Raw genomic sequence first — 21585 nt, forward strand, 5'->3', positions numbered from 1 at the left:
ACCACATTCTGGTGAAAGAAATTCCTCCTTATCTCTTTTCTAAAGGGACATTCTATTATTCTGAAGCTCTGCCCTAGGCTCCCCCTCTATAGAAAACATCCTCTCCACATCCACTCTATCTAGGCCTTTTCAATATTCAATATGTTTCAATGAGGTTCCCCTGTCATTCTTCTAAACACTAATGAGCAAATGCCAGACCACTAAATGCTCCTCGTACGTTAACCCTTTTATTCCTGGGATAATTCTCACAAACTTCCTCTGGGTCTTCTCCAATGCCAGGACATTCTTTCTTTGATAAGGGATCCAAACTGCTCTCAATACTCCAAGTGCAGTCTGAACCATGCCTTATAAAGCCTCAGTATTACATCAAATCAGAAAATCTGCAGGTGCTGGAAATCAAAGCAAGACGCAGAAAGTACTGGAGGATCTCAGTAGGCCAGGCCACATCTATGGAAAAGAGTAAACAGTTGACATTTTGAGCTGAGACCCTTCATCAGGACTGGAAAAACTGATGAGAAGGTGGGGGGAGGGAGGAAGTACGAGGTGTTAGGTGATAGATGAAACAGAGAGGGGGAGGGATGAAATAAAAAGCTGGAAAGAGATAGAGGGCTGGAGAAGGGGGAACCTGACAGGAGAGGCTAGATAATCATGAAAGGGAAAGGAGAGAAGCATCAGACGGAGGTGATGGGCAGGTTGGGAGATGAGGGAAGGAAACAGGAATAGGATTAGTGAAGGGCAAAGGGAAATTACCAGATGTACGAGAAATCAATGTTCATGCCATCAGGTTGGAGGTTACCCAGACAGAATATAAGGCGTTGCTCCTCCAACCTGAGTGTGGCCTCATTACGGCAGTAGAGGAGGCCATGGACTGATATGTTGGAATGGGAAGTAGAATTGAAGTGGCTGGCCACCGGGAGACCCCGTTTTTTTTCTGGTAGGCAAAGCATAGGTGCTTAGCAAAGTGGTCTCCTATGATCCTAACAGACTCTCAGGTGAAGTGTTGCCTCAACTCAATAGACTGTTTGGGGCCCTGAATGGTAGTGTGGGAGAAGGTGTTGGGGCAGGTATGGCACTTGGTCCAATCTGATGGCATGAACATCAATTTCTCAAACTTCTGGTAATCGCCCCCTCCCCTTTCACCATTTCCATTCCCATTTACCCCTCTCACCTCATCTCCTTACCTGCCCATCACCTTCCTCTATGCTCCTCCCCTTCTCTCTTCCATGGTCATGTCCTATCAGATTCCCCTTCTCCCGCCTTTTATCCCTTTTGCCTATCAGCTTCCCAGCTCTTTACTTCACTCCTCCCTCTCTTCCAATTCCACCTATCATCTACCACCTTGTACTTCTTGCTCTAATTTCTCATCTTTTTTTCCACATTGACTGCTTACTCTTTTCCATAGATGCTGCCTAATCTGCTGAATTCGTCCAGTATTTGTGGGTATTGTTCAGTATCACAAACTTGCTTTTATATTCTAGCCTTTTCAAAATGAATGTTAATATTGCATTTGCCTTCTTTGCCACTGACTCAGCCTGCAAGTTTACTGTTAGGGAATTCTGCACGAGGACACCCAAGTCTATGCCTTTATTCCTTCTACCAAAGTGCATGACCGTAGATTTCCCTGCAGTATATTCTGTCTGCCACTTGTTTTCCCAATCAGTCTTCTTCTGAAGACTTCCTCCTTCCTCAACACAACCTGTCTATCTTTCTACTGTAAGCTTGGTCACGAAGCCATTCCAATCATTGGCATATAATGTGAAAAGAAGCGGCCCTAAAACCAATGCTTGCAGAACACCACTAGTCACTAGCAGCAAACCAGAAAAGGCTGCTTTTGTTCCCACTCTTTGCCTCCTGCCTGTCAGCCAATCTTCAATCCATGCTAGTATACTTCCTGTAATACCATTAACTCTTATCTTGATTTGTAGCTTCATGTGCTTTCTGAAAGTCCACATAAATGATAATCCACTAACTCTCCTTTGTCTATCCTGCCTGTTACTTCCTCAAGGAGTTCCGACAGGTTTGTCAAGCAAGATTTCTCTTGAAGGAAACCTGGCCGAATTTGGCCTGTTTTATTATGTGCCTTTAAGTACCTCGAAACCTCATCCTTAATAATGGATTCCAACATCTTCCCATCCTCTGAAGTTAGGCTAAATGGCAGATAATTTCTTTTCTTCTGCCTTTCTCCCTTTTTAAAGAGTGGAGTGACATATATAATTTTTCAGTCCTCCTGAAACATTCCAGAATCTAGTGATTTTTGAGGTATCACAATTAATGCCTCCATAATCTCTTTATTTACTTCTTTAAGAACCTTGGGATGTAGTCCATCTGGTCCAGGTGGCTTATCTACCTTCAGATCTTTCAGCTTCCCAGGCATCTTCTCCTTAATAATAACAAATACACTCACTTCTGCCCCCTGACACTCAAATTTCTGGCATACTGCTGGTATCTTCCACAGTGAAGACAGATACAAATTATTTCTTCAGTTCATACACCATTTATTTGTCCCCCTTTACAATTTCTTCAATGTCATTTACCGGCATCCAATGTGCACTCTCACCTCTGTTTTACTCTTTAAATATCTGAAAAAACTTGTGATATCATCTTCTATATTATTGGTTAGCTTACCTTCTTCTTTCATCTTTCTGTCCTTATTGCATTTTTTTAGTTTCCTTCTGTTGGTTTCTAAAAGTTTCCCAATCCCCTAATTTACAACAGATTTTTACTAAATTTTGTCTTTGGCATCCCTTGTCAGGCAGTTGCCTCACCCTCCCTTTTAGAATATTCCTTCATCTGTGAGATGTACAGTTGACCTTCACTAGTCCAATTACCTGTAATCCGGTTCCTTCGATAATCCGGCACTGATTATGCTTAATGTGATCCTTCTCTAATTCGGTATTTTCACTAATCCGGCACTCCTCAGGCCCCAATGATGCCGGATTATAGAAGGTCGACCTGTATCAATCCTAAATATTCTGAATTGATCCAAGAAATTCCAGCCTTTCCTGCTCTGCCAACATCCCTGATAGTGTCTCTTTCCATTTAACTTTGGCAAGCTCTTCTCTCGTGCTTCTGTAATTCCCTTAACTGCACTGGGATACTGATACTTTTGATTTTAGCTTGTCATTTCACTTTGGTGAACTACTTGCAGTGTGTCTTTAAATAAATTACCAATTTAAAAGTAAATGAAGGAACGAGAAATAGACAGGAATGAATGACAGAGAAGGGGGAATTAACTAAAGTCAAATCAGGATCAGGAAAAGCAAATTAATTGGGGAAAAGAGGTGAGGATTTTTTTTAACATATCGACATTTTAACATTTTGAAAGTTGACAAATTTATCTTGTACGTGAACTACTCTGACTGAGTAGTTTAAGTCATTTCTTTTCTGGTTATATAGTTTTTTTGTTTATAGCTATCACATTGCCAAAATCAAGTTCCTAATTAACAGTCCATATTCTCTATGTGAGAATAATGGATAAATTCTTAGACATAATAAGGTAAATGCGAGAGAATTGCCACTCACACAAAAATGGAACATTATTAACTGGCCAGTAGATTCTTGCAATCTGTACTTCATATTTCTTGACTCACAAGCTGTTTGAATTTTCTTGATTAATTAGTGTTTCATGGCACATCATTATTATTCCAGCAGGATTTGCCTTTCCTTTCCCAAAAAGTATTTTTATACTCTCAGAAATCTTTTTAAATGTGCATCACTGTTTGATTATGGATAACACCATATCCTGAAAGTATTCACTTAATCGTTTTGTTGAATTTATATTTCTGTTATTAGATGTGCTAAAATAAATATCAGAATAAAGAAAATGCCATTTAGTTTATTGATATTTGCCCTTGCATTTCACTGACTTTCTTTACTTCAAATTCCCATTACTTTAAATTATCTCAGAGTTCTATAATGCAGAAGAAGAAAGTAAGTAGGGCTGTGTTGGGAGCAATTTTCTGTGCATTGTATACTATGATGTTAGACTTATATTTTTGTATGAATGAGTTTCTACATAAAATATTTAGAAAACTGCTGCTCAGTGGTGACATGCTTGACCATTAATTACCAAGATATGTGGTGATGGTGTATGTACCCTTTTATGTTTTCAGTGCAGCAATATTCCATGTGTCAAAAGTTTTTGGTCCTTTGGGCAGATATGCAGTGTGAAGTAAAATAAAACATTGGTAAAACAAAAATAAGACCTAAAATCCCCAGTGATAAGTTGATGAATTTGTTGAGCATGCAACTATTTCTGGTTATCAGTTAAAATTTACTAATTATAACCCTCCTTTCTAGTGCCACTTCTTCAATCAGTTTAGTAGATGAAGAGGGAAGCCTATTCCTGCCCAAGTTACCTGCACTACCAAAGAGGTGAATTTAATGACAAATGTTTAAACCACAGTTAAGTCAATGAGATGGCATCACCTTGCTAATGCATGAACAGTTAGGCAAAGTTGTGTGCTGGGGTAGGTCTGCTATTTCATTATTATTTAGTTGAGTAACAACTGATAAAATTGAAATGCTTTAACAGGTTTCATGTAAAACATAAGTAAATTCACAATTAAATCATGTTTATCTCATGAAGAAAACCTTTATAGTATGTTCTTAGTGGAATTCCAATATGTTTCACTCAGTTACTACAGTTCTAGATTTTAAATATTCAATTATGCGCCTATTATAAGTTATGACTTTCAGCCAAGTGAAAAACAGCTTTTACTGATTTGAGTATACAAGAAAATTTCCGTTTATATGTAATTAAAATTAGGTCTAAAATAATAAATGCAGGCAAGAGATATAAGACCAGATTTGTTCACTTGCTGAGGTACCACAAGGATCCATTCTGTTGAAGGCATCCACTTTGCAACCCCAGCATATTTTACCAGTCGTCTACTTATTTTCATATGTTTTTATATTTATCATAATGTGTAAACTTTGAAAGAGAAAATGGGTCAGAATAGCACCACTGGGGAACTCTCATATATATTTCCCAACATTGAGAAGAAAAATCACCTGTCTGCATTCTGCTGCTTAACAAATTTTCTGTGTGTTTCCCCTGCCTTCTTTTTTGTCCTGGGGTATTAATTTTGCTTGCAAACCAGAACCATCAAATGAGACTTTTTGAAAACTCAGATACGCAATGTGAACAATACTTTCAGCCACTGTCGAACAGAGTTTATCATATATGATTTGTCTTTCTTCAAGGTTACTAAATGATAATACTACGAAGGTATGAAAGTTCTTTTCAGATTGGAAGTATAAAACTTTTTTTAAAGTTGAAATCCAATAATAAAATATGGAACTTGGATTGGGAAATGGTAGTTTCCTAATCTACAATTGGATAGAATTTAAATGAACACTTTATTTAAATACTGGCATACACGTTTATTATTTAAAGATTGTAGTTGTAAAATTATTTTAAGAGTTGGCAATGCTGCATTTAATGTACTTCTTTTCTAATGCCCATGTACTTTTTATCTTAACAAGTTACAGTACCTCAGCAAAGATATTCAGGTATGTCCCAATGTATGAAATCTATAGTTTTGAAAGCTAGCTTAAGTTGTTTTTCTGAGTACTAAGAAACATTTTCTCTCTCTGTTTAGTGAAGAAAAATCAGAGGAAGTAACAAAGCTTTTGGGTGACAAAAGGTATTTCCCCCCCACTCTTTTTATTAGATTTTATTGATTAATATGTGGAGGTTGACAGGTAAAAAGAATATGATCATATGCAAAAGTATTTCATTGTTGAGCACATATCAACAAAATGTAGTTCTCAGAAATTATGTATTCTTAAGATGCAAATTTCCTTAATTTTATTCGTTAGAACCACTCTTCTCAGTAGTTCATACTGGCTGATCTGCCCCTCCCTCTTTCTCCTCATCCAGATGATGGGGACCAAAGATAGGTGAAGAGTCTGAGGCTTGGTGTTTTCTTTGGCTCAGTGTTGATGCTGTAACTTGGAAGTAGTTAATGAAATGGAAACCTATAATTTTAGCTGGAACACTGTACAGTACATCCAATATTCTTAGCTATTGGTATCCCAGCCAAAACTGGTCATTTGCAGAGAAGCAAGTGGTGTGTGGAAAAGTTGCTTGTATAGCTACTGCAGATCGCATGCATTTGTAATGATGTCTTTGTCGGAGCAAAGTGTCAATATTTGCATTAATCATCAAAACTGCCAGTAACATGGGAACTCATTAAAAGCTTGCACACTGACGGCAACCATGAATAGTGCAGATGAAACCTTATGAAAATTTTTTTAAACTGAAGAATTAAAAATCCAAACAAAAAAACGAAGTGGTAGAAATGGCCAGGGAGACTGGCAGCAATTGTGGAAAGAGATATGGAATTAATGCTTTAGACCAACAATGCTACATCAAACTGAAAGATCTGTCAAGAGCCTCATGCTCAAGGTTTTGCTGGTTTGATGAAGATGCTGTAATTCAGAAGCAGTTACCTCTATTGCAATAAATGAGAGCATTGGGTATTTTGTCAGGTGTCCCAAGAAAAAGGATATGACAAAAATCTTCAACCTGAAATGTTACACGATATTAACTGTTTCTCTTTCTTCAGATGCTGCCTGTCATGTTTTGCTTTTTAATTTCACTTAGAGACTACTTTTTGGGCATTAATCTCTTAGGAAAATATCCTCCAGCTCTAGAAGATTATCACCAGACATCAGAGGGTAAATTATGAATGGGGTTGGGTTATAAATGTTGCAGTTTTACTCAAAGGGAGAAATGGAAGCGATTCCACTTCCCATTAACTGCTGCCTCCTTTCTCCTTCATCCACTCTATCACACTATTACATGCTTTCCAGTCTTTCAATCGACAAGTCAAACCCTGAAGCTACAGATGAAGCAGCCTTTGCCATAGTCTTCAAGGGTTGCAAAGCCGACATGTTGGCCAGTAGTATCACAGAATCACTTGAGGACGTTCTGATCCTGTTGTTCCTGCTGCATCAATCCTCACTATTGTGCAATGTTTTTAAGTAACCAGCTCACCATAACCACTCTGGAGATCCTGGTCAATGCATTTTGATGGGCACTCACAGAACTTTGCAGGTGTCTAAAGTTCATTTCAGCACATCAGTAATTTGTTCAGTAACTCATCTAATGGCAACAAGGTGATCATAAGTTCCATGCCATACTCTTTGGGGTTCTGTGAGTGTCACAAAACATGCTTTAGACAAATTAATTATTTGTTTCTAAGGAGCCATCCAATAACTGCTTCTTTATATTTGAAGATAATTTACAACTTGGCCAATTGTATAATGGAAGAATTATGATATCTCTGGAATCAGTGGCATCCGACCTACATGTTTCTAGAGTGGAAGACCAAGAAGTTGCTGAACCTTCCTGGGCAATGATGAGTGTTTTCATTCTCAGTGATGGTGCCTAAAACCTGTGGCTATTTGGTTAGAATTGCATATCTAAGCATCTGCTTTCTCTTATGGGCTTCATTGAGAGCAAATTTGATGTAAGACCTGATTCAATGCACATCAATACTTACATCCTTCTGCAGATGAGCAGTAGAGAGCATCCTAGCATGCTGCATCACTGCATGGCATAGAAACTGCACTGTGGTGGATAAAAAGGCTCTACAATGTGTAGTCAAAACTGCCCAAGAAATCACTGACATCAGCTAACCCGCTATCAAGGACACGTGTATAGAATGGTGCTGGAAAAAGGCCAGCAACATCATGAAGAATCCCACCTACTTTGCTCATGGACTATTTGCCCCACTCCCAGGGAGGAGGCTATAACATCCAAGCCAGGACCACAAGACTCAAAAACAGTTATTTTCCCCAAGCAGTAAGGCTAATCAACACCTCCAACCACTAACCCACCCCTCTACACCCTCTACTTTATCATTTCCTGTCTGAGTCACCTTATGTACAGACACTGCTGTACAATCAATCTATGTATACAAGCTACCTTATGTGTTTAGATTTATGGTGAGCCTTTTTATTATTTTGCCTTCTTTATTGTGTGCTTTTGTGCTGCATCGGATCTGGAGTAACAGATATTTCATTCTCCTTTACACTTGTGTACTGGAATTGACATTAAACAATCTTGAATTGTGAAGTCACAAGTACAAGAAAATCTGCAGATGCTGGAACAGTTGACTTTTCAGGCCGAGGTCTTTCATCAGGACTGGAAATAAAAACAATGAGGTCAGAGTAAGAAGGTGGGGGAAGGGGAGGAAGAAGTACAAGGTGGTAGGTGATGCATGAAACTGGCAGAGTGGGAGGGGTGAAGTAAAGAGCCAGGAAATTGATTGGTGAAAGAGATAAAAGGCTAAAGGAAGGGGAATCTGATAGGAGAGGGTAGAAGACCTAGGAAGAAAGAGAAGGAGGAGGAGCACCAAAAGGAAGTGATGGGCAGATAAGGAGGTAAGGTGAAAGAGGGTAATGGGAGTGGTGAAAGAGGCGGGGCAATTGCCGGAAGTTCGTGAAATCGATGTTCGTGCCATCAGGCTGGAGGCCACGTAAATGGAATATAAGGTGATGCTCCTCCAACTTGACTGTGGCCTCATCGCGGCAGTAGAGCAGGCCATGGACTGACGTGTTGGAATGGGAATAGGAAGTAAAATTGAATAAGTGGCTACCTGGAGATCCCGATTTTTCTGGCAGATGGAGTGTAGTTGCTCATTGAAGTGGTCTCCCAATCTACGTCGGGGCACACCTGGAGCACTTGATACAATAGATAACTCCAACAGACTCACAGGTGAAGTGTCGCCTCACGTAGTGAGGGAGGAGATAGAGGGACAGGTATGACACTTTTTCCTCTTGCAAGGATAAGTACCAAGAGGGATATCAGTGGAGATGGATGAGTGGACAAGGGAGTTGTGTAAGGAGCGACCCCTGCGGAAAATGGAAAGTTGTCGGTGCGGTGGGGGGGACGGGGGAGTTGAAGAGATGTGCTTGGTGATGGGATCCTGTTGGAGATGGTGGAAGTTAAAGACAATTATGTGCATCCCTCTGCTTCTGCCTTTTCATATGTACAGCTGTAGAACTGTGAATATAAGGATTACCTACTCCTAGTAGTCATGTTTCTCATCTAAGATGCCAAGTAATACCTTGTTGGTGGTACCCATGCTGAAAGTAATAAATCAGAGTTTCAAGATGCAGATCAAAGCAGTGAACACGCAATGTGTGCAAGATTTCATCACATGCAATGTGAATTAACCTTTTCAAATAGGCAACTTGGAAAATGACAGAGAGTGCTGGTTATCTAAACAGCCAAGGGCCTTCGTAAATTAGCAGAATTGATCTTCAGGGACTCTCACATTTCATTAAAAAATTGAAAATAGTTTGATTCCTCTGCAAGTGTGGAAGATCACACTTGATTATGAAATATGAAATTTATGCTTTGTCTAAATATGATTTTTAAATATTTAAGTTTGTTTTTTTTCTCTCATCAGGTTAAGTACCCTTGTTCTAGGGGGAGATTCTGGTTTCATTGAATTATATGCATATGGAATGTACAAGATTGCAACTGTAACACAAGTATGACAGTTTTTATACTTAAATAATTATATAAAAATAGAACTAAATTCTGATTCTGAATACTTCCTGGTGGTCAGGTGCAAACCACAACACCAGAACAGATTAGAGTGTTGTTATTATTTTAGAATATGTTGCATTTGAATTATGAAAATTCTTCAAATACATTAGGCATAACACTCTATTAAGAAGCTTCTGATGGAGTCCTTTCAGTGGCTATAAAACATCCAGCTTTAATCACTGTCCTACACATTTTGCACAGGAAAGAAATGACTTGAAAATTGGAAATCAGAAAATAACTACAGATGCTGGAAATCACAAACAAAAAGGAAAATTCACAGAAACACTGAATAGGTCAGCTCAGGAAAGAGAAACAGAGTTGATATTTCAGGTTGAAGATTCTTTTTCAGAATTTCTGGTGAAGGGTTTTGAACCTGAAATATCAACAGTGTTTCTGTAATGCTGCACAAATTGTCTATTATCTTCTCTATCTTTTAAAATATAGTTTTGTAATTTTGTAATTGCTTCTCAAAATCTGTACCCCTTCTCAAATCAAGAAAAAATGAGGTGAGAAGGCAAATGAAGGCGCTCACTGTGTATAATTAAGCACAGACAATCTGCCATGTTAATGAACCGTGGCTTCTTCCAACCGTGTTTTTTGCCCAGAAGTTTAAGCAGTTCCTAGGCATGAACGACAAAAAAGAGCCACGTGGCATCTTAGTTTTTATTAGGTGATGATGATAAAAATAATATGACTTTTAGCAAATTTCAATATTAATTTAGCACCTTTTTTTGCAATAATTGCTGAATATCCTGATTTTCTTTTTTTTTTACCACCATCACTACTGGCAACTTTTAAGTTCTTCCCTTCATCTGTGCTTTAACAAGATGTAATTTCACATTGCTGTACCCCAATTTTGCATCTAATGTATCTACTAGGTATCTAACTGATCCCTCAGTTACCCTGACTATTCTAATGCACTGCTGGCTTATCTTTCTCCTTTGCAAAACTCAGTCTATCTGCTGTCTGTATCCTAGCTCGTGCTATGTTCTGTTTAGCCATCACTTGTACCTGCTGATATGCACCTGTATTAGTTAAGGATTTAAAATTCTCATTCTTGTTTTTAAATCTTCACATGGCCCACCCTTCTATCAACCCCTTTAGCATGAAGTTCTCCAAAGTATTTGTGCTCATTTAATTCTAGGTTTTGTTTATTACTGAATTAAATCATTCCATCCTAAGTAGCTGAGCCTTCAGCTGCTGTAACCCTACACTTTGTAGTGTCTATCTGTTACTTGCTTTAAGATGCTCTTTAAAATCTACTTCACTCAGAAAGCTTTTGGTCACTCATCCTCATGTATCATTGAGAAGCATGTCATCAAATTTTTCTTTCAGTATTCAGACATAAAAACCAATTGGCTTCTAGATGACAAAGGGTATTTCCAAAATATAACTTTATTCTAATTCAAATAGCTATAAGTACTGTATGGCAGTACAATGAGACGCAAACAGCCATAGATTATTTTCTGAAGCATCATAAAGCAGCACTTGTCAGATTTGCTTCAGTAGGATTTTGTAAAGATGTTTGACAGCTACATCAATGTGCAGTGAGACCAAAGCGACCAGGATCAGAAGGATAGACAGGGCATCAAACCACAAGGAGAAAATCAGTGCTATGTACAGGAAACTCATCCATTTTACCTACTGATTTATTTTAAATGCTTTTGATCTTATTTCGTTTGAATTGAGTATACCAAGACCACTCTTAGTGGAATGTATCAGAATCAGGATTAATATCATTGCCATATGTCATGAAATTTGTTGTTTTGCTGCAGCAGTACATTGCAATTCATAATAATAAATACAATAAATTATAGTGAGTATATATAAAAAATTAAGTAAGTAGTGCAAAATGAGAGGGAAAAAACACTGAAGAAGTGTTCATGGGTTCTTTGTCCATTCAGAAATCTGATGTTGGAGGGGAAGAAGCTCTTCCTGAAATGTTGAGTATTTGCCTTCATACTCCTGTATCTCCTCCTTGATGGTAGCGCTGAGAATTCGGCATGTCCTGGGTGATGGTGTTCACAATGATAGATGCTACCTTTTTGAGGCATTGCCTTTTGAAGTGTCCTAGATGCTGGAGAGGCCAGTACCCATGACTGAGTTTACAACTTTCTGCCACTTTTTCGAATCCTGTGCAGTGCCCCTCTGTAACAGATGATGGTGCAACCACTTAGAATGCTCTCCACAGTACACTGTGGAAATTTGCGAGTCTTTGGTGACATACTAATTCTCCTCAAGCTCCTGCTGTTGTGCCTTCTTTGTATCAGCATGTTGAGCCCAGGATAGATCTGCTGAGATGTTGACACGCAGGATCATGTCCCTGTGTTTGAGATAAGAAGTTTCATGGGCAAGAAATTATGGAGTCTGGTGAGCATGCAGCTAATGAGATTTGAATTAGTTAAAAATGGCCTTAATATTTTTCATGATTTTGGAGAGAAGGCTTTGCATCTTTAGTTATGAATAGTGAAATGTAATAGTGTTACACTTAAACATGGTTTTGATTTTCTCCTACAGATTGCAGGCCGATGTTTGGGACTTTGCTTATCCAGTGATTTAAAATCATTGTCTGTAATAACAGAGGTTCAGCTATCCAAAGAACCAGAGCCAATTATCAGCTATTTTCAGGTAGGATTTCCTGAACTTGGGTCAAAAAATGTATTTTCTTGTATAATCTTGGTTTAGTGTTGTATGGTTAATGTAACAAATGTTGCAAGTAAGTCCTGCTGAAGGGTTTTGGCCAGAAATATCAACTGTGCTTTTTTCCATAGATGTTGCCTGGCCTGCTAAGTTCCTCCAGTATTTTGTGTGTGTTGCTTGGATTTCCAGCATCTGCAGATTTTCTGTTTGCAAATAAGTCCTAATGGTTTGACAAATGAGTTTTAAATAATGCCCCTTGACCTTGTTGTTTTGAGTATAAATTCACTAATCTGTTTGAGCTTGCAATAAGTTGGAATTTTTTTGCCAACACCATAGTAGGAGTAGTAATATTGAAACAAAATGTTAGCTTTATAATAAAAGGTCTTATCTTTTGTTTATACAGTTAGATACCACCTTACTGTCAGATTGCTTGCCTGAGGTTACTCGGATGGCCCGGAAGTTCACTCATATTTCAACACTTCTCCAGGTACAGTCCAAAGTTCCACACTTGAATTATAACAGATCAACAAATAAGATGAATTATTTCATTATATTTGATTGTCTTTGTGTTCAGATTTTTCTCGTTTTATGCCTGAACTTGTTTTTTTAATTGCCGCTGATCTTTCACTGATATATGACGTTGGCTAGTTCACTGAGTTCATCTGCCAGATAATGGGGAGCCAAAAAAAATTCTACTAATTTTCAATACTAAGACTTCTAACCAAGGACAATGAAAAGCATCAGAGAAAAAAACAAGTAAATTGTAATCATTTACAAGTCTAACCCATAAGACCAAAGAGAAGTATTGTTTTTTTTCTTAATAGTTCAGTAGTTCCATTTAAGTGCAGAGAAATATATGCAATATACATCCTGCAGTTCTTGTTCTTCACAGACATCCACAAAAACAGAAGAATACTCCAAAGAGTGAGTGACTCTCACTCATCAGTATCCTCCACCCACTTCCGTAAAAAAGCACTAGTATCCTCCACCCACTTCCGTAAAAAAGCACCAGTACCCTCCACCCACTTCCGTAAAAAAGCTCCAGTACCCTCCACCCACTTCCGTAAAAAAGCACCAGTACCCTCCACCCACTTCCGTAAAAAAGCACCAGTACCCTCCACCCACTTCCGTAAAAAAGCACCAGTACCCTCCACCCACTTCCGTAAAAAAGCACCAGTACCCTCCACCCACTTCCGTAAAAAAGCACCAGTACCCTCCACCCACTTGTTTAAAAAAGCACCAGTACCCTCCACCCACTTCCGTAAAAAAGCACCAGTACCCTCCACCCACTTGTTTAAAAAAGCACCAGTACCCTCCACCCACTTCCGTAAAAAAGTACCAGTACCCTCCACCCACTTCCGTAAAAAAAGCATCAGTATCCTCCACCCACTTCCGTAAAAAAAGCATCAGTATCCTCCACCCACGTCCGTAAAAAAGCACCAGTATCCTCCACCCACGTCCGTAAAAAAAGCTCCAGAACCCTCCACCCACTTTCGTAAAAAAGCACCAGTATCCTCCACCCACGTCCGTAAAAAAGCATCAGTATCCTCCACCCACTTCCGTAAAAAAGCATCAGTATCCTCCACCCACTTCCGTAAAAAAACTCCAGTATCCTCCACCCACTTCCGTAAAAAAGCATCAGTATCCTCCACCCACTTCCGTAAAAAAGCATCAGTATCCTCCACCCACTTCCGTAAAAAAGCATCAGTATCCTCCACCCACTTCCGTAAAAAAGCATCAGTTCCCTCCACCCACTTCCGTAAAAAAAGCTCCAGTACCCTCCACCCACTTCCGTAAAAAAACTCCAGTGCCCTCCACCCACTTCCGTAAAAAAGCACCAGTACCCTCCACCCACTTCCGTAAAAAAGCATCAGTATCCTCCACCCACTTCCGTAAAAAAGCATCAGTACCCTCCAACCACTTCCGTAAAAAAACTCCAGTGCCCTCCACCCACTTCCGTAAAAAAAACTCCAGTACCCTCCACCCACTTCCGTAAAAAAGCACCAGTACCCTCCACCCACTTCCGTAAAAAAGCACCAGTACCCTCCACCCACTTCCGTAAAAAAGCACCAGTACCCTCCACCCACTTCCGTAAAAAAAGCTCCAGTACCCTCCACCCACTTCCGTAAAAAAGCTCCAGTACCCTCCACCCACTTCCGTAAAAAAGCACCAGTACCCTCCACCCACTTCCGTAAAAAAGCATCAGTATCCTCCACCTACTTCCGTAAAAAAGCATCAGTACCCTCCACCCACTTCCGTAAAAAAGCATCAGTACCCTCCACCCACTTCCGTAAAAAAGCATCAGTACCCTCCACCCACTTCCGTAAAAAAGCATCAGTACCCTCCACCCACTTCCGTAAAAAAGCATCAGTACCCTCCACCCACTTCCGTAAAAAAGCATCAGTACCCTCCACCCACTTCCGTAAAAAACTCCAGTGCCCTCCAACCACTTCCGTAAAAAAAACTCCAGTGCCCTCCACCCACTTCCGTAAAAAAACTCCAGTACCCTCCATCCACTTCCGTAAAAAAGCACCAGTACCCTCCACCCACTTCCGTAAAAAAGCTCCAGTACCCTCCACCCACTTCCGTAAAAAAAGCTCCAGTACCCTCCACCCACTTCCGTAAAAAAGCTCCAGTACCCTCCACCCACTTCCGTAAAAAAGCTCCAGTACCCTCCACCCACTTCCGTAAAAAAGCTCCAGTACCCTCCACCCACTTCCGTAAAAAAGCTCCAGTACCCTCCACCCACTTCCGTAAAAAAGCTCCAGTACCCTCCACCCACTTCCGTAAAAAAAGCTCCAGTACCCTCCACCCACTTCCGTAAAAAAAGCTCCAGTACCCTCCACCCACTTCCGTAAAAAAGCTCCAGTACCCTCCACCCACTTCCGTAAAAAAGCTCCAGTACCCTCCACCCACTTCCGTAAAAAAGCACCAGTACCCTCCACCCACTTCCGTAAAAAAGCATCAGTATCCTCCACCCACTTCCGTAAAAAAGCATCAGTACCCTCCACCCATTTCCGTAAAAAAGCATCAGTACCCTCCACCCACTTCCGTAAAAAAGCATCAGTACCCTCCACCCACTTCCGTAAAAAAGCATCAGTACCCTCCACCCACTTCCGTAAAAAAAGCACCAGTACCCTCCACCCACTTCCGTAAAAAAGCACTAGTATCCTCCACCCACTTCCGTAAAAAAGCATCAGTATCCTCCACCCACTTCCGTAAAAAAGCACTAGTATCCTCCACCCACTTCCGTAAAAAAGCATCAGTATCCTCCACCCACTTCCGTAAAAAAGCATCAGTATCCTCCACCCACTTCCGTAAAAAAGCACTAGTATCCTCCACCCACTTCCGTAAAAAAGCATCAGTATCCTCCACCCACTTCCGTAAAAAAGCATCAGTACCCTCCACCCACTTCCGTAAAAAACTCCAGTGCCCTCCACCCACTTCCGTAAAAAAAACTCCAGTACCCTCCACCCACGTCCGTAAAAAAAGCTCCAGTACCCTCCACCCACTTCCGTAAAAAAAGCACCAGTACCCTCCACCCACTTCCGTAAAAAAGCACCAGTACCCTCCACCCACTTCCGTAAAAAAGCTCCAGTACCCTCCACCCACTTCCGTAAAAAAGCTCCAGTACCCTCCACCCACTTCTGTAAAAAAAGCTCCAGTACCCTCCACCCACTTCCGTAAAAAAGCTCCAGTACCCTCCACCCACTTCCGTAAAAAAGCTCCAGTACCCTCCACCCACTTCCGTAAAAAAAGCACCAGTACCCTCCACCCACTTCCGTAAAAAAGCACTAGTATCCTCCACCCACTTCCGCAAAAAAGCATCAGTATCCTCCACCCACTTCCGTAAAAAAGCACTAGTATCCTCCACCCACTTCCGTAAAAAAGCATCAGTATCCTCCACCCACTTCCGTAAAAAAGCATCAGTACCCTCCACCCATTTCCGTAAAAAACTCCAGTGCCCTCCACCCACTTCCGTAAAAAAAACTCCAGTACCCTCCACCCACGTCCGTAAAAAAAGCTCCAGTACCCTCCACCCACTTCCGTAAAAAAAGCACCAGTACCCTCCACCCACTTCCGTAAAAAAGCACCAGTACCCTCCACCCACTTCCGTAAAAAAGCATCAGTACCCTCCACCCACTTCCGTAAAAAAGCATCAGTACCCTCCACCCACTTCCGTAAAAAAAGCACCAGTACCCTCCACCCACTTCCGTAAAAAAGCACTAGTATCCTCCACCCACTTCCGTAAAAAAGCATCAGTATCCTCCACCCACTTCCGTAAAAAAGCATCAGTATCCTCCACCCACTTCCGTAAAAAAAACTCCAGTACCCTCCACCCACGTCCGTAAAAAAAGCTCCAGTACCCTCCACCCACGTCCGTAAAAAAAGCTCCAGTACCCTCCACCCACTTCCGTAAAAAAAGCACCAGTACCCTCCACCCACTTCCGTAAAAAAGCACCAGTACCCTCCACCCACTTCCGTAAAAAAGCTCCAGTACCCTCCACCCACTTCCGTAAAAAAGCTCCAGTACCCTCCACCCACTTCTGTAAAAAAAGCTCCAGTACCCTCCACCCACTTCCGTAAAAAAGCTCCAGTACCCTCCACCCACTTCCGTAAAAAAGCTCCAGTACCCTCCACCCACTTCCGTAAAAAAAGCACCAGTACCCTCCACCCACTTCCGTAAAAAAGCACTAGTATCCTCCACCCACTTCCGCAAAAAAGCATCAGTATCCTCCACCCACTTCCGTAAAAAAGCACTAGTATCCTCCACCCACTTCCGTAAAAAAGCATCAGTATCCTCCACCCACTTCCGTAAAAAAGCATCAGTACCCTCCACCCACTTCCGTAAAAAACTCCAGTGCCCTCCACCCACTTCCGTAAAAAAAACTCCAGTACCCTCCACCCACGTCCGTAAAAAAAGCTCCAGTACCCTCCACCCACTTCTGTAAAAAAAGCACCAGTACCCTCCACCCACTTCCGTAAAAAAGCACCAGTACCCTCCACCCACTTCCATAAAAAAGCATCAGTATCCTCCACCCACTTCCGTAAAAAAACTCCAGTATCCTCCGCCCACTTCTGTAAAAAAGCATCAGTATCCTCCACCCACTTCCGTAAAAAAGCACCAGTACCCTCCACCCACTTCCGTAAAAAAGCACCAGTACCCTCCACCCACTTCCATAAAAAAGCATCAGTATCCTCCACCCACTTCCGTAAAAAAACTCCAGTATCCTCCGCCCACTTCTGTAAAAAAGCATCAGTTCCCTCCACCCACTTACGTAAAAAAAGCATCAGTACCCTCCACCCACTTCCGTAAAAAAAGCATCAGTATCCTCCACCCACTTCCGTTAAAAAGCATCAGTACCCTCCACCCACTTCCGTAAAAAAGCATCAGTACCCTCCACCCACTTCCGTAAAAAAACATCAGTACCCTCCACCCACTTCCGTAAAAAAGCACCAGTACCCTCCAGCCACTGAGCATGCAATAACAAATTCCCAGTAAAGACCATGATCTGCAGTACAACAAAAACTAATCATCCACTAATTACTAGTTATTCACAAAAACTATTTCGACATGCTGTAGGCTCCTCTCTCTCTAGTAGAGGGTGAAAGTGGTGTCCCCTTCCCAGTCAAAGGGAAGACATAACAAAACAACCCACTGATTTATAGTGTTAAAAGTTAATTTCGTTTGTTAACTAAGTCACTGACATCAGCATTCTTGAAGCCTTTGGTTTGTTGAAGTTCTTGAAGTTTCCTTCATATTAATCACATGTATGTGATCTTTCAAAACAGATAGTGATGAAATAGAGTGTTTTATTTGCCAGAATAAACCACCCTATTACTACCAGAAATGTGAAGAAGATCCTGAATTGTTTCATTATAATGAGTTAACTCAAGCTAGCAATGTAACCTGCAAATGCAATCTGCTTGATAAATTAGCTCAAGCAGAGCTTGCTGCCATGTGCATTGTCAGCAATAATCACTGAAAGCATGGAGACTTGTGGCTGCACTTGAAGAATTAAAAGACTTCTCTTCATCAATATATTAGCTTAAATATTCTGGGTCCAAGTTGAAACTTTTTTGCCAGTCTGGATATTTATGTAGCAGTAGATCACAACTTCAATTTTCTCATTTGATCTATTGAGGTAGTTAAAGTTGCAAGGAGAGAAAAATAATCCATTACCAAACACCACAATATTATGGAAAGTACTGCTATAAAGTTAATAGTGCTAAACCTGGAAAGAAACAAAAAATAAAAAGGAACACAATATTTCAGAAATATTAAGTTTATTAAACTGGAAAACTTTTAATAGAGCAGTAGATAAATAACTTATTTTTTGTATTGAATCTTATAAAACAGAAAACTCTACCTTCAGTTCCTATTAAAAAAAAATCACTGCTGTTGGTTTCATTGCACCCTTCCAAAGAGGATAAGGAAACCACAAGCCAAGGTTAATGCAAAATCAAAGTGCTGCCAGTATTGGAACTTTGAAATCAATCAAAAAAATTCCTAGAAATATTCAACAGGTCAAACAACATCTGTGAAAGTAGAAACCTAATTAATGTTTTGGGTCAATGAGCCTTCATCAAATTACACCAGGATTACTGCTCTCAGTGAATAATCATTTGAAGCTTTGTGAAAGCTATAATGGATTTAAGCTCTCATATGATAGTTTCCAATTGCTAAAATGTGTGGTTAAGTATATTGTTAGAATTAACATTTAAGGAATGATTGTAGATTTTTACATTGCAGTTACAGGTCCTATGTTTCTATGCCCTCGTTCTGCCCTTTGCCATCAGCTCCCTTGTCTTATGGTCTTTGGCCCACCTTATCCTTGCCAACCATCAATTTCCCATTTAGCAACACTTGCCCTGTAGTCTTCTGTGGCTTGGCAATTCAAGCATTCATCTAGATACTTTTCACATGCTGAGAGTTCCTTCTACCACACATTCAGGAAGTCCATTTCAGATTCCAACCACCTGTGTGAAACCATTCTTCAGATTCCTTCTAATGTTTCTCCTCTTTACCCTAAATCTATTTCCCCTAGCTTTTGATACCTCAGTTATGGAAAATATTTCATGCCCTCTCTGTACTCCTCATTTTGTATACCTCAATCAGTTCCCTCTGCGTGAAGGAAAACAAACATGGCATATTCAGAAACTCCTCATCTGTGAGATGTACCATAATTCTACTTTTGTATGTTGTAGTTATTAAGGTTATTGTTCTATTTTCCTGCTTATGAAGGTGCTCTTGCAACCTTCAGGGATCCGTGGATTTGTACCCCAAGACTCCTCTTTATGGTCCAATCATTCATGGTGTATGCATGTATTAACGCGCACACGCACACACTCATATGTACATACACGCAGTGTTTTCTTCCATGGTGTCCTTCTAGGAACACCTTGCTTGTTTAGTGTTGTTCATATAGTGGACAAGTAACAGAGACTTTAGCAAGTTCTAGAGATTTCTGCAGGTGTTTTGCAAACTTTTGGATTCTTTTCCACCTTCTTCAGCATTGCATGTTGTGCTTTTGGTGTGATCTTTGCAGGTTGCCCACTCCTAGTGAGAGTAGCAACAGTACTGAGTTTCCTCCATTTGTAGATGATTTTTTTTGTGGACTGATGAATACTCAGGTCTTTAGAAATTATTTTGTAACCTTTTCCAGCTTCGTTCGTCTCTACAATTCTTCTTCTAATGTCCTCTGGAAGTTGTTTCGATCAAGGCATAGTGCACGTAAACAGATCTTTTTTGAGAAGAGCAGGGTTTGTCAGTAACCTGACTTTGTGTGTCTTTTTTATAGGGCAGGACACCACCACAACACACACCTCCAATCTCATCTGATTGATTGGAACACCTGACTCCAAATACCTTTTGTAGAAGGCATTACCCCAGAGGTTCACATACTTTTTTGAACCTAAACTGGTGTTTAAATGGAGCACTCAGTATTGACCATGGTTTGTGTGTTATTAGTTTAGGAAGATTGTGTTTGTCTATTATTGCAGCTTAGATGAAGATCAGACCACAGTTTGAGTAATTAATGCAGAAAACCAGGTATAGAAACATAGAACCACCTTCGCTGGCTGTGCCGTCCATGCACCCACCACTCTCTGTGTGAAAAACATACCTCTGACATCCCCCTGTACCTATTTCCAAGCACCTTAAAACTATGCCCCATCATTTCAGCCCTGGGAAAAAGCCTCTGGCTATCCACATGATCAATGCCTCTCATCATCTTACACATCTCTATCCAGTTACCTCTCATCCTCTGTCGCTCCAAGAAGAAAAGGCCAAGTTCACTCAACCTATTCTCATAAGGCATGTTCTCCAATCCGGCCAACATCCTTGTAAATCTCCTATGCACTCTGTCTATAGAATCTATATCCTTCCTATAATGAGGTGACCAGAACTGAACACATGGGGTCTACCTAAGGTCTTATATAGCTGTAACATTACGTCACAGCTGTTGAACTCAATCCCACAGCTGATGAATACCAACACATCATACAGCCTCTTAACAACACTGTCAAGACTGGACATGGACCCCAAGATCTTGCTGATCCTCTGCACTGCCAAAAGTCTTACTGTTAATATTATATTCTGTCTTCAAAGTTGACTTTCTAAAATGAACCACTTCACACTTATCTGAGTTGAACTCCATCTGCCACTTCTCAGCCCAGTTCTGCATCCTATTGATGTCGCGCTGTAGCCTCTGACAACCCTCCGGACAATCCATAACACTCCCAACTTTTGTGTCATCAGCAAACTTATTCACCCATCCAGGTTATTTATAAAATTCACAAAGGAGGGGTCCCAGAACAGATCCCTGCAGAACACCACTGGCCACGGTCCTCCATGCAGAATACGAACCATTCACAACCACCCTTTGCCTTCTGTGGGTAAGCTAATTTGGATCCACAAAGTAAGTTCTCCTTAGATCCCATGCCTCATTACGTTCTGAATGAGCCTAGCATGGGGAACCTTATCAAATGCCTTACTGAAATCCATATACACTGCATTTCCTGGTCTACCTTCATCAATGTATTTTGTTACATCCTCAAAAAATTCCATCAGGTTCGTAAGGCATGACCTGCCCTTGACAAAGGGCTGACTATCAGATTATGTCCCTCCAAATGCTCATAAATCCTGCGTCTCAGGGTCTTCTGCAACAACTTGCCCACTACTGAAGTAAGACCCACCGGTCTATAATTTTCTGCGTTATCTCTACTCCCTTTCTTGAACAAGGGAACAAAGTTTGCAACCTTCCAATCCTCTGGTCCTTCTCCCATCTGTATTGATGATGCAAAGATCATCACCAGAGGCTCAGCAATCTCCTCCCTCGCTTTCCACAGTAGCCTGGGGTATATCTCGTCCGGTC

The 21585-nt window shown here is 40.7% G+C and overlaps 1 protein-coding gene across 1 annotated transcript in view; it reads left to right on the top strand.

Moving 5' to 3' along the window:
• Positions 1-21585, top strand: part of anapc4 (anaphase promoting complex subunit 4) — an 89917-nt gene that overhangs the window by 10993 nt on the left and 57339 nt on the right. The window contains exons 5-10 of the mRNA XM_073064886.1: positions 4300-4374; positions 5488-5514; positions 5604-5648; positions 9426-9510; positions 12086-12196; positions 12612-12695. Of these exons, the coding sequence (XP_072920987.1) occupies positions 4300-4374; positions 5488-5514; positions 5604-5648; positions 9426-9510; positions 12086-12196; positions 12612-12695 (427 nt within the window). The remainder of the gene's footprint in view (positions 1-4299; positions 4375-5487; positions 5515-5603; positions 5649-9425; positions 9511-12085; positions 12197-12611; positions 12696-21585) is intronic.

The sequence above is a fragment of the Hemitrygon akajei genome, chromosome 13, assembly GCF_048418815.1.
Source record: "Hemitrygon akajei chromosome 13, sHemAka1.3, whole genome shotgun sequence".
Taxonomy (NCBI): domain Eukaryota; kingdom Metazoa; phylum Chordata; class Chondrichthyes; order Myliobatiformes; family Dasyatidae; genus Hemitrygon; species Hemitrygon akajei.